Source organism: Drosophila subobscura, chromosome A (assembly GCF_008121235.1).
Source record: "Drosophila subobscura isolate 14011-0131.10 chromosome A, UCBerk_Dsub_1.0, whole genome shotgun sequence".
NCBI classification, from domain to species: domain Eukaryota; kingdom Metazoa; phylum Arthropoda; class Insecta; order Diptera; family Drosophilidae; genus Drosophila; species Drosophila subobscura.
Genome location: NC_048530.1, coordinates 9,357,845 through 9,370,411, shown reverse-complemented (window position 1 = coordinate 9,370,411; position 12,567 = coordinate 9,357,845). Strand labels below are relative to the sequence as shown.

Below are 12,567 nucleotides of genomic sequence, written 5' to 3'. Positions count from 1 at the left end.
GGCCTGCTTCTCTTACCATGGAGTAGGTTCAATATAATGAATAAAAACCATCAAGGATCAGCACGTGTGCGTGGATATCATGGAGACTGTAATGCTACCGTTTGCAGAATATGAAATGCCACTAGAATGGGTCTTTCAACCGGCACGTAACCCAAGCATGAAAGCAAAGGAACTGTTCGGGGCCAACACTGAACGTGTTAGATTGGCCAGCACAGTCGCCTGACATGAAACCCATCGCAAATTTCTGGTCCGCCATCCAAAAGGCACTTGCTGCTTCCAAACCAACCACAGTAGGATCACATTGAGAACAAATTTAAGAGTCCTGGACCAAAGCTCCCAAAAGCTATGCCTGGACTTAGTGGATTCCATGCCAAGACGCTGCGCAGCTGTTATTGCCAAAATAGGACACTGAACTAAATACTAAATGATAAAAATAGATTTAGAATTAATAGTTCAAAAGTGTTAGCTAAGAAATTTCTTACTTACTGGTCATTTTTTTAATTTTAAATCCATTTCTCAAAAGTTTTTGTCGACTAATTTTAAATTTGTTCACTAAAGCTCCTTAAATAACATAAAAGCCTTACAAAAAAATATGCATTTGCCGTCCCCAGATTAGTAGGGGTCTTCCCTTCCTAAAAATATGCTTAAAGTTTCCTTAAAGTTAAAAATGTGAGTTGGGCAACTATTTGAAAATTGCTTGTGGTGGTGGTGCTTTTATTTTTTTCACATGTACATATGTACATATATATTTTATGCAAAATATTGCTGCTATCCGTCTTATCTCTCAAGCTTATTAAAAATACATCTCTCTCTCTCTCTATCTTATTTTTTGTCGTCAAAGTCCATCGAAGGACTTACTTTCACGTTGTGTGACAGGTAAAAGTCGAGCCAAATCTAATTTTTTGGTAGCTGTTCGATATGTGTACAATATGTGTGTAACAGGTAAGTGGCTATCCTCAAAAAATCACAACCAAGTTCCCACGATGGATAGTGATCTATGGGGAACTTATAATTCTTGCGTTTATTCATAACCAAATCGTACATGCTGGGATTGAACATTTCAGACTCAATTATAAACTAATTTTTGGCGAAAACGCGGTGCCACAAATATGTATTTATAGATTTGCATTTAATGATCTGACCTACATACATATGTACATACATACATATTTTTGTGTGCACACACATATCTTTATGTACATACATATGTATGTACAAGTAGCTACGAATTTGAAAGCGAAACCCCAAAGGTGTCGGCGGCAACAGCTGTGTCCCAGTCGAGCCTGAGTCAGAAGCCGGTAGAATAGATGGCATAAGAGTGCGAGAGCGAAGGTGACGGAGTGTCTCCATCTCACTCCGGGCTCACGGCAGTCATGGCAGAGAGTGGCAGACGAAAGGACGGCAAAGAGGCGGACAAGGCATCCCATATGAGCGCATACAATAATTTATCAATTGGCTTCAATTTAGGCACACATACTCGTACTCGTATGTAAGCGAAACACAACCCCAAGCCTCCGGAATTTCTTTCTTTCCCATTTTGATTTTTGTGGTGTTGTCGCTCCGGCTGCGTCCCCTGTTCATTCGCGACTTTCGGCACATTCGCGACACCCATCGCAGGCTGCAGTTAAGCAGCGCGCCGAGACACTCACATTCACATTCACGCAGAGCACTCAAAGCACGCAGACACGCAGGCCCTCAGAGCCGCTCCATGGCACAAACGGACCTCGCCTCAGACGGCGTTTGTACTTTCGATTGTTGCGCCATGGCCAAATCGGTGGCACCCGCGCGACACACCAAGGGAGCCACAACCACTGCCATCCGCACACGCAGAGGCACCACCACAGCCACATTCGTGCTGCTGCTGGTCCTATGCTGTCTCTGCGACCACAACTATGGAAGTACGTAAACCCAGCCACCTTCCTGCTTTCCGACTAGTATTTGTTTTTGTTTTCGCTCTCGTTTTTTTTTATTTTTTGTTCAAGTGTTTAAGGCCGAAATTAGACTACAACTCGGTCACTGTGCGTATGATGTGTTTTAATTTGTTACATATGTATATATGTACATGTAAATTGGGTGATTGATTGCTGAAAATACTTGAAATTGCACGTAGCTCTCCCCTCATGGGAATGAACGATTAAACAGAAAATACCATAAAGATCTTGTGAACTGAGTCAGGACCGTATAACGGGAAGCACAGCATGGTGGAAAGTTCAATAAAAAGGGGACCTTTTCTCTTTATGGAATATTTTATCTTATCAATAGTCGAATCTAAGCTGTTTGCCAGCCTAAGAGAAACACGAGAGTGCAGCCGGGCAATTATGTAGGTAAGAAATACTCAATTTAATTGGCTGTCGAAGTGCTTAGGGAAGATCTGGTGCTGGCAAACAGATTAGATGCTTGGCACTTTTTCACATTGAGTCGTGTGTGTTTACGGGTGTGTGACCACATTTGAGTACCATCCACAGGCTGGGCATCACAATGCTGGAGGAAGCACAATTCCGGCTCGATTCAAACAGCAGATGGTGAATTTAAGCGACCGTTTGGTATACTCTGCACATATCGCTGCTTCCTGTGGTTTCCGCCAATGTAAGTTATACAATCACTCACTCACTCACACTCGCTAAAGCACATTCGCATTGCCATTGAAAAATTCACCCAATCACCCACTCGTACATATGTACAAATGTATGTATGTTGTATGTATTAATGTATGTATGTATATGTGTATGTACATTTATACTAACACACAACATACAATTTATGCATGCTTCTGTTACTTTGTGGTGTGAATTGCATTTTAAAGTAAGCTTATTTGGCTTTTTCTTTGGGTTTTCTTTTTGGACCTTGGGCATTGGGATAAGAATACATTTACACATGCACGCACACGCACACATATGAACATAAACTGTACATATGTATATGTACATATGAACTTATTTACATACACATGTACACATGTACTCTGTGAACACCTCAGTTCTTTTATCCGCCGAAAGCCTGCCATGGAAATGTGTACTGTACAGGTGTACATCCAAGCACGGTATTCGAATTGCACAGCAATTAAAATTGCTGGGAGCCGTTTTGGATCGTTTTCTATCGTTATTTCTGTAGCGGGCAGAGGAGCTACTGTCATCGACATCGCCATCGCTATCGCCATTGCCAACGCCATTTGGAATAAATGTTTCATCAGCTTTTTATCCTTTTTACGCTTTTGGTGCTCCATCCACACCATCCATCCACACACAATTACCAGCATCCGGAAGTCTCTCTGTTTTCAGTGTTTGCTCTTTGATTGCAGATACCCGTACTGCGAGTTCATTTTCGATCTGCGCTTATCGAGGCACTTCACGTCTTTCCCGGACTGCTACGAAATACGCTGCAACGAGACGTTCACGTTCTTCGGTCACGAGCAGCCGAACTTCGGACATTGATACCTCCTGCACAGCGCTTCTGCTGCTCCATGTGTAAATTTTTTCCTGCTTCCTCTAGTGCTGATTATTCCATGCTTTTTTATGTTTTTCCGTGACTACATGCTGTCTGATTCAATAAATATGGTTAAATGGTTAACTGCGTTAAAAAAGCAGCTATTTGGTTTCAGTAAAGAAGGTTAGGCTGTGCTTGTTGGAAGACATAATTATGCCACAAATTATGCCTCCGTAAGTCTAATCATAAGTCGAACGAGCAGGCAGTCAGCAATAAAGCATTCAAATATGAAATGGAAGGTGACGGAAGGAAGCGGCAGCGGGTAGCAATCTTTAGAATAAAAGATTCGGATCAGCGCACTGTAATACGATCAATAGCTGGAGCGATTAAGTTTTGTCACCAACGACAAAAATAAATCGACGAAGACTTACTTTCGTTTCGTATTGCAGTCGAAGCAATGCAAATGCACATATGTATGTACATATGTACATAAATTCTTACATACATATGTACATACATACATATGTATCATTTGACAAAAAACCATACATATGTATGTAGGATAAGTTTATTAAAACAATAGTTTATTAGGTTATTTATTTATTTATTATTAGGTAACTCTTGAACATATTTCAACGGCTTCTTCAACTACGACAAACACGACTGCACAACTTGACGACTGACAACTCATTGCCGACCGCTCTCTCTCTCTGTGCTCTGACGCTTCTACGCTCTCTCGCTCTCGCGATCTCCTCTTTGACCTATGCTCTGTTCTCTCTGCTCTCTTGGGGTGGGTCCGCGCTTGTACGCTGAGCTAGCCTTCTTACATGTATGTATGTATGTACATATGTATATTGTGTGTGCATGATGCAGCAGAGTTTTTGTTGCTGCTGCTGTTTTTCTTCCAAATTCAAAGACCATGACCAGTGACAACCTCTACTTCAGTCCATCATAATGGTAATATCCTCCACTTCTCTTCGCGGCTGGATCTTCGGTGAATTGCTGACAACGGGGCGTCGATAATTATCATTATAATGAAGGACCATTGAAGGGACAAATAAACAGAGCTAAGGCACAGATTTGGCTACACACGCACACGCACCAGCAAGTACTATGGGTAAAATGGGTAATTGGTTAAAAATATGTAACTTGAAACTTGGTGCAGGGGTTTGCTGAACACAAGTAATGTTCCACTGAACACACGTACTTTTCTTACTATAAAGCAAAGAGTTCACCCGAACAAAACATTGGATATGTCAATAGCAACACCTAACTATCGAAAAAGACTTATTAACAATTAAACTTTATACAATGACTTGTAAATAGCAGGCTTTGAAAGGGCGCACAAAAATAAGGGTACTCCGTAAAAATCTACTAAAACTATTTGTATTCTATCTTGATATTCAGGAATCAGAAAATTAAAGTCGCATTCAAATATTTAGCACAAACATGTTACATTAATGCTAAAATTTGTCTTTTTACCCATAGTGCAGAGGAGAAAAACCGTTCTTTATTTATTTCACTAATATTTGCATACAAATAAGTATTCGCGTTGACTCGAACCAAAAAAAAAAGGATAATTTACTCGGCCTGGGGCCTATTCTCTATCTCTCTCCCCATCTTGCCTCTCTCAAAATTTTGTGACACCCTAAAAAAATTCTCGGAGTCTCCTCTCGCTCTCTCTACTAATGGACGCCAGTCGCTCGGGGTAACTGTTTGCCTAGTTTCAGTTTACGTTTTTCGCAACAACACGTACACACGAGTACAGCTATCTGCTTACCCCCAAGCGGAGGGCGTGGAGTGGAAGCCGCTTTTGGGGTGACAATAGCCATGTGAAAACAAAAGGTCGAAGCAGACAATGTTGTCGCTAGAAAGTTTTCACTTTTACAAGCTTAATTGATCGCTGCTCTAAATATATGTATGTATGAATATTTCACTGCAGGGTTTTCGAGTCCTTTGAATGGGAAGTACGACAGTGTGTTGAGAATTTTCGGAGCCTTGCCTCTTAAAGACATTCGAAATGTGTGTAGTCATCCATGACTATAACTATAATATATAATGATTCCCAGAAACACAAGTACGAGTACATGCTTCTCTAGGATGCAATTTATTTCCATTCCGTTTTAATTTTTTTTAAAGAATTATGGTTTAAGAATTTTTAAAGTCTGGTATTTTTTGTAACGTTTTTTTTGTTATAGGTAGCGCTATTTTTCACATAACTTAAGTATCTTACATCTGGTCATAGTTAACTAGGCTATTCTATAAAGCTGGTGCGTTTATCAGCTTAATTATAAGCTTTAATTTGCAGTGGCTAAACCCAACCCGTCCCGCAGCTTTTGTTGTTTTTTTTCACATTCTCTCATTCACACTCTGCTTCTGCAGTGTGCGGCCTCAGCCTCTGCCGCGTCTCTGCCTTTACCGTGGATCTGCACTGCTGGATATATAGGATATATAGGAATGAAGAAATTAATTTGCAGTGGCTTAACCCAACCCGTCCCGCAGCTTATATTTGCTTTTTGCACATTCTCTCATTCACACTCTGCTTCGCGCAGTGTGCGGCCTCTGCCTCTGCCGCGTCTCTGCCTCTGCCTCTGCCGCGTCTCTGCCCTGACTCTGCAGTGTGCGGGGGCGAGCTAAAGGAGCATGTTGGCGTGAGAAGTGTTGTAGATGTAAATGACAGATGAAGAAAAAATGTAAAATTTGACAAAAAACCGCTAAGGTACAGATGTAGTACTGAGTACCGGCACTAAGCAAACAACACACAAAGCAAATCAAGTAAAAACTGGCTGCCTAATCAGTATAGTGGATTGGCTCCCAGTGCCTTCGGCTCTTGGTGAGAGATGTACTACTGAGTACCGGGTATAAAAGTTGTGACGCGTAAGAAGCGTCTCACACGTCCCTTCTCGTTCCTTTTATGGCCCAGTTCGAATGACACACCTCAGTCAACTTGCACTTGACATTATTGTGCTTGTTGGGAAATATACGATTATTATGACAAACTGTTTCAGTGCAATCTCTGGGGTTTGTCTCTCATGCGACATGACATGGCATCAAATCGCAGTTGGACCTGGATTGGATTGGGGGCATTAATCACGGGCAACAGCTTGTCGGGCTGGAGCATTGGACATTGAGCATTCGGAGGCATGGGTAAAACGCAAAAATTTGCGTTGCAATTTTGTTCTTGATTTAATCAAGAGCCGTGGCACAAACGACAATTTAAAAAAATTAACACACACACAAAACACGATTACAGAGAAAATACTGTCCCGCTAACCGTTGCGTATATGTACATAATGCCGACTAAATAATAGCTCTGCGACGCTCCGCTCGCTTTACTGATTTTCTGTTCTGTGTTGTTTTGCTCTGTTCTATTCTTTTTTGTTATATTCTGCTCTGCTTTGTTCTCTAAGGGTCCGTGTGGTGTGAGCTTAGCGCGTAGTTTGTACACGCCCGCCGAATCACCGAGATGTACAAGTTGCAGAAGCTCTGGGTCCTTATGTGTCTGGCCCTTGTTGGCTGCCAGGGCTTTGGCCAGTTCCACATGAAGCACTACCAGATGCAGCGCAACTACAACGCCCAGGAGGACTCCGGGGAGAACGACAACAGCGTGCTGCGTGAGTGCTCAGTTAGGGGTGTCCTGCCCTGTCCTGCCCAGACCAGAACCAAACTCAAACCGAAAATTGAAAGCTGACTTTGTATGTTTGTTGTTTTTGCTCAGGAACCTTCCGCCGCTGCATGTGGGAGCAATCAAAGTTCCTGCCCCGTCGTCTGGTCCTGCTCAGCCTGTGCTCCAATCTTTTTTGCGAAAACAACCACATAATTCCCCGCTCCAGGTCTATTTTCGTAGTGGAAAAAATGTCTAGACCGAATGAGTAGTTGACCAATTTAATGATACATAAATATGTATATATGTATGTGTGCATGCACCCACACAGATCTGCACGTGCATCCTTATCCTGCATGAACGCTCCACACCCATTAACCATTCGAAAGCAAGCGAATGCAAACTAATAACCTGTCCCCTGCCCAACGTTTCCTCCAGCTGCCTGGACATTTTGCCCGACCAGTGTGAGCAGGGCAATGAGGAGGAGCTCATGTACAAGCCCTTCCCCGACTGCTGTCCCGTGTACTGCAATCTGAAGCGGCGAATGCAGCGTCTTCGCACCATGCACCTTCGCCACCGCGTGCTACGCAACATGCAGGAAGGATCCATTAGCGGAGGCGGCTCGGGAGGCGACGGCCCCGTCAACTCCCTCCTCAGCGAGTTTGTCTACAACAACTATTAGATCATCGAGTTACTCTGCGATTTATGAAACTGTATACTTAGATCTTTGAATTATAGGCATTTTGTCTTAAAGGCCCGCCCTCTGACTCCATTCATTTTGCAGTCCGTCTAGACAAGCCTTCGAAAGGTCTCCAAATGGTTTCAAGTCACAAAATACTCAATTGACTCACTGCTTTTGCTCAGTTTTTCTTTTCTCCAGTCTCGGGACACCCATATACAAGTCCCCCGCAGCTTTCTGTTTCCGTTCATCTGTTTACCGACAAATTACCCACATATGTACATACATATGTCTCCAGCTCACGGATTTATTATTAAGGAAATGCCGACGGATATTATTTGCACCGATCACAGTAAGGCATTCAACTTAGTAAGCCACTATAGCCCTTCTAGGACAAAAACCTTTTAGATTACTGGCCATCTTCGTATGGATAATACTCTGCATCTCTGCTCACATTTGCTTACAATTGGTATTGTGCAAATAGGGCTACGGGCGTATCTCATTTCATGGAATCATTCGCCCAAAACAGACTGAAAGCGGACCTTGTGGTCTACTGGGAATGACCATATCTATCAGATTATCAAATTGGGATCCGGTTGAATCTTTATTATAGCCACAATGCAAAAATTTATTTACAGTGGCTAAACCCACCCCGTCCCGCAGCTTATATTTGTTATTTGCACATTCTCTCATTCACACTCTGCTTCTGCTGTGTGCGGCCTCTGCCCCTGCCGCGAGTCTGCAGTGTCCGAGTCTAGGGAAGGGGGGCGAGCTAAAGGAGCGTGTTGGTGTGAGAAGTGTTGTAGATGTAGATGACAGATGAAGAAAAAATGTAAAATTTGACAAAACACGGCTACGGTGTAGATGTAGTACTGAGTGCCGGGTATAAAAGTTGTGACGCGTAAGAAGCGTCTCATACGTCCCTTCTTGTTTTGATTGAAAATCGGTTTATAATTTTTATACCCGGTACTCGAAGAGTAAATAGGGTATATTGTAATTGTGGGGAATAACGGATATTTGTAAAGCACAGAAGGAAACGTTTCCGACCCCATAAGGTATATGTATAAATTCTTGATCAGTATCAATAGCCGAGTCGATTGAGCCATGTCTGTCTGTCTGTCCGTCTGTCCGTCCTGATGAGCGCCTATTACTCAGAGACCATAAAAGCTAGAGACGCCAAATTTTGCATCCAGACTTCAGTATGTTGGCGTAGGCTCAGGTTGTGAGGCGTAGGATGCGTCTCACACGTCCCTTCTCGTTTTTACTTTTGTGTGTCATCTACAATCATCTACGGAATTGCGTTTTTAGATTTCTCTTATCTTCAAAATTTAGGATACCGCAGATTTTCGCCTATTGTGTCGGCGGAAGGGGGCGGGTAGAAATTTCGAAATACACTTGTAACAGTGTGAACATACAGAATTCATAGCAACATTCAATAAAAATATGAAACATGTTAAAGCACAGAGTAAAAATATATTTATTTTAAAGTTTTTTATATATGCATATGTACATGTGTAAATAAATTCATGCATTCAAACATTAATATTTAAATCAAAGTGAGTTCTATATTCCTTAACTTTTTTTTGTTTAAAAATAACTATTTTTCTTTAACAAAACTTCGAGTCCCACTTAAAGGTCCAAGAGGTCTAGCAATAACTTCAAACTTGGTTAATTATACTAATATAAGGGGTGCATTATATAGAGGTGTTTATGGCGAAGATTCCCTATTATTTTGGTTCGTTCTTCTGAGGCGGTATACCTCGATACGTTTCAATATGTCTTCCATGTTGATGAGAATTTGTTTTAAAACTTTCTCTAGTTGATCCAAGCGAATGTTCAGACTAATGGAAAAAGCAAGTGCGAAGGGAAAAATACATTATACGTGCTGGATCCAAAAAATATTTGCGAGCTCCTACCGATCCAAATCCTTATCTGCTACTCCGGGATGATGCTCCTTAATTAAGCGTGCCCTGAAAACGAATATTGATCAGCGAGGAAGGACTTCCCACAAGAATACCTCTCATAAGTAAGCTTACTCTGTTACTGCAGTGCTGTCTCCCCAAACCTCAGCCACTCCTTCTGCGGCCGTCGAATCCTTATCTGCAGCATTATCGGGCTGACGTTGACGCTTCTGCCCACAGTGGGTGATCCAGTAAAGAGCTAAAGACAGTTTCTTATAGACATACGATCCCAAAATGCTACGTTCTCTCGCAACATCATCGCTTTTCACCGTCTTATAGGTTCCGATGAGCATAGCAATTACCATGTTCTAGTAAAATAAAACATTAGCAGAGTACTTTCCTTAAAGGCTCAATCCAACCAATAATATGAAAACCACAATGACAATGTAGGATACGAAGAAGATGGGACCCAGTATCCGGTTGGCTTGTCCCATGAGCTTGTACTGAAAATCGCCCAGTATCATACGTATCATGGTGAAGAAGGATGTGAGATGATTTCGGAAGTCTGGGTGCTCAGTCCCAAAAAGCAGAAGACCCACTTGGGCATACGTCATGCACACAATGCCAAATATTAGACTGAAGCCAGGCAAGTCCCTTGAGCTCTACATATGTACAAATATTTCTCAAATAAAACTCAATGATCTACTGTGCAGGTGCTAAATACCCTCTGTACTGTGGCTGTGAACTGAAACAGTGACTTATTAAATGTGATGAACTTAAATATCTTGATCCAAACGAGGCAGTCCAGAACAGCCATCATCTTGCCGTAGATGGTGTTGCACAGACAGAGAACATCGAGACTTAGATAACCTTGGCTCACCTGGGCCATGGATATTATAGACTTCACCTCGAAAGTGTGCCACACGTTGTATATGACAGCCAAGTAGCATATCTGGAAAAGTTTGGGCTAAAATGGGAGAGGGGACAGTGTAAAAATGGACAATACTCACCAATAAGACACTGGCGTCGATAATGTGCAGCACGGACTTGAAGTAGACTTTGCAGGTGGACTGGCCCAAGTGTGTGATGAAAACGAAGGTGTAGTAGAAGACCATAATGTACCAGAAAATGTGGACAACAATCATGGTCATACTGTGGTCGGAGAAGAAGGAATATTTCTTAACCGTTTGAAAGTGTGCGCGCGGCATGGCCCCGCCAGTCGGAAGGAGCTCAGCTATGATTCTAGAAGATTTGAGAATAGCTAAGCTGAGATCCCAGTCAGACGAGTGTTTGGTCAGGAATCTTACTTGACGCTCTGGAATACACCCATATTCTCGTTGTGCAGATTGAACTCCACCAAACACAGCCTCGAGCCTCGATCGAGCCAATGGACATGCTTCAGTTCATTGAGCGCTTTTAGATTCTCATTCTTGTCGTAGGTGAGATCTATGGAGTATCCACCGCAAGCATACACGTTCAGAAGAGTCCAGATCGGTGTGGCGTCCAGTTCACGCATAGTTCGGTAAGGCGTGCCCTTGTGCTGTCTGCTATTGTCCGCCACCGCGTTCGTAAACTCGGAGTAGCAGGAGCTGAAGAATTGGACAAAGGCCTTGTTCATGTGGCAGGTTCCCTTGCGGACGCGTATCTGGCGGAGGCGCGGTGGCCCGAGCATGAGGTTCTCGTGCAGCAGCACACGGTGCGGTCCGGGCTCGCTGATGTTTATGTCTTCAGCGCCGCAAGCCTGCTTCCTGCCGACATCCATCGGACTCCAATTCAGGTCGATGCCATCGGAGTTGGCATTCTCGACCCTGCCTTCAGATTGTTCGCCTGCCCCGCCCTGTCCGCCCCTTCTACGGCGGTCGTCATTATTAGCTAATTGAGTTGAGACATTAGGAGTTGGACACACAAATGTGCCAGCGGTCATGCCTCCGCGTAGCGTGATAACGAAGTTGTACTCCAAGTAGTCCCACCAGTCCTGGATGGTAAGCATCTTGCTGAAGGAGGTCGTCACCGATGGAGCCAGGAACATTTCGCGAAATCTAAACAGTTTTGCCATCTTATCATTGAAGTGAAAAGAATGCGGGTGACGCACAGACACAGTAACTAGAATATACAATTAATAGTTTACGATCAATGACTAATCAAATGCTCAGGTGATTTTGATAGTTTTTATGACTTGAAGGGGCACTGCCTCTCCCATTTGAATGAGGCAATGCAGATAAAGTCTTTGAACCTCTAAGTACCTCCCATACAATAAGAGTATCTAAAGCATTATAATATGGATTTTGGTCCCACTCCCCCTGTGAGATATCCCTTTAAATTCCGATTGAGACCTCCTTTTACCAGTGGGGAAGCCTCATCCGTCATGCATATGTACATATGTACACACATCGGGTAGCACAAATAGATACTCTAAAAATTTTACCTTATCCCTGTCAATATGTCTGCTATGAAACATAAACTAAAAATTCAATCATAAACTAATCGATATATACATCTCTATGTACATATATGGTAATAACATAGCAGTGGTGCTAAGTGGGCCACTTACCCAGCGATGTAACGACAAGAAATATGAAAAACACCCCAAACTCAGTGAGGCCATCGACAACCTCCTCGTCGGTTGTGTAGAGAATATGCGATTTCTTCTGCTTCATCCTGTAGGGTGCTCTAGACTTGCGTCTAAGTCCTAAATCGGTTGCGATCCCCTTCTGTCCAAATAAGCCAAATTTTGTTTCTCTCTGTGTGTCCTGTGCTTGTCTTATAGAGAGGGGCAGATCTGCTTGGACAACGGCCTGAGCCTGCGATTGGATCAGGCTCGTCGTTGGTCTCTCTTGGAATTCGAGACGTCCCAAGGATCGCTGGTAAGACGGCGGAGACACTCCACGCGATGGTCTTGTAGGGGGGCTGGGACGCTGACCCGGTACTTTCGGCCTGTCATCCTGATCCTGTTGGGCCAT

The 12,567-nt window shown here is 43.1% G+C and overlaps 3 protein-coding genes across 4 annotated transcripts; 2 read left to right on the top strand and 1 right to left on the bottom strand.

Annotated features, from left to right (window-relative positions):
• Nucleotides 1-1,556: 1,556 nt before the first annotated feature.
• On the top strand, nt 1,557-3,522 carry LOC117890395. Its single transcript, XM_034795203.1, has 3 exons — nt 1,557-1,898; nt 2,466-2,586; nt 3,299-3,522. Exons 1-3 carry the CDS (start codon nt 1,709-1,711, stop codon nt 3,429-3,431), a joined length of 444 nt encoding a protein of 147 aa, XP_034651094.1. The 5' UTR covers nt 1,557-1,708; the 3' UTR covers nt 3,432-3,522.
• Nucleotides 3,523-6,818: 3,296 nt separating this feature from the next.
• Nucleotides 6,819-7,785, top strand: LOC117890902 (uncharacterized protein CG1552). 2 transcript variants are annotated; one of them, XM_034796001.1, is made up of 3 exons: nt 6,819-7,037; nt 7,142-7,295; nt 7,466-7,785. In XM_034796001.1, the coding sequence occupies exons 1-3, from the start codon at nt 6,890-6,892 to the stop codon at nt 7,707-7,709; spliced, it is 546 nt and encodes a 181-aa protein (XP_034651892.1). In that variant the 5' UTR covers nt 6,819-6,889; the 3' UTR covers nt 7,710-7,785. The 2 variants fall into 2 exon arrangements, with proteins under 2 accessions (XP_034651892.1, XP_034651901.1); XM_034796010.1 differs by having other exon boundaries at nt 6,823-7,037; nt 7,142-7,256.
• Nucleotides 7,786-9,406: 1,621 nt separating this feature from the next.
• Nucleotides 9,407-12,567, bottom strand: LOC117894919 (polycystic kidney disease 2-like 2 protein). The gene is made up of 8 exons (XM_034802222.1): nt 12,159-12,567; nt 10,915-11,710; nt 10,618-10,849; nt 10,332-10,559; nt 10,027-10,269; nt 9,743-9,975; nt 9,623-9,676; nt 9,407-9,547 (listed from the first exon to the last, which is right to left on the bottom strand). The coding sequence occupies exons 1-8, from the start codon at nt 12,565-12,567 to the stop codon at nt 9,415-9,417; spliced, it is 2,328 nt and encodes a 775-aa protein (XP_034658113.1). The 3' UTR covers nt 9,407-9,414.

Excerpts from the sequence above, each read along its gene's own strand:
- LOC117890395 (XM_034795203.1), top strand. The coding sequence starts at position 1,709 with ATGGCACAAACGGACCTCGCCTCAGACGGCGTTTGTACTTTCGATTGT. Across the intron at positions 1,899-2,465 it reads CTGCGACCACAACTATGGAA|GCTGGGCATCACAATGCTGG; the intron begins GTACGTAAACCC and ends TACCATCCACAG. Across the intron at positions 2,587-3,298 it reads TTCCTGTGGTTTCCGCCAAT|ATACCCGTACTGCGAGTTCA; the intron begins GTAAGTTATACA and ends CTTTGATTGCAG.
- LOC117894919 (XM_034802222.1), bottom strand. The coding sequence starts at position 12,567 with ATGGCCCAACAGGATCAGGATGACAGGCCGAAAGTACCGGGTCAGCGT. Across the intron at positions 10,850-10,914 it reads GGTGTATTCCAGAGCGTCAA|AATCATAGCTGAGCTCCTTC; the intron begins GTAAGATTCCTG and ends CAAATCTTCTAG. Across the intron at positions 9,548-9,622 it reads GCAGATAAGGATTTGGATCG|TCTGAACATTCGCTTGGATC; the intron begins GTAGGAGCTCGC and ends TTTTTCCATTAG.
- LOC117890902 (XM_034796001.1), top strand. The coding sequence starts at position 6,890 with ATGTACAAGTTGCAGAAGCTCTGGGTCCTTATGTGTCTGGCCCTTGTT. Across the intron at positions 7,038-7,141 it reads GAACGACAACAGCGTGCTGC|GAACCTTCCGCCGCTGCATG; the intron begins GTGAGTGCTCAG and ends GTTTTTGCTCAG. Across the intron at positions 7,296-7,465 it reads AAAATGTCTAGACCGAATGA|CTGCCTGGACATTTTGCCCG; the intron begins GTAGTTGACCAA and ends CGTTTCCTCCAG.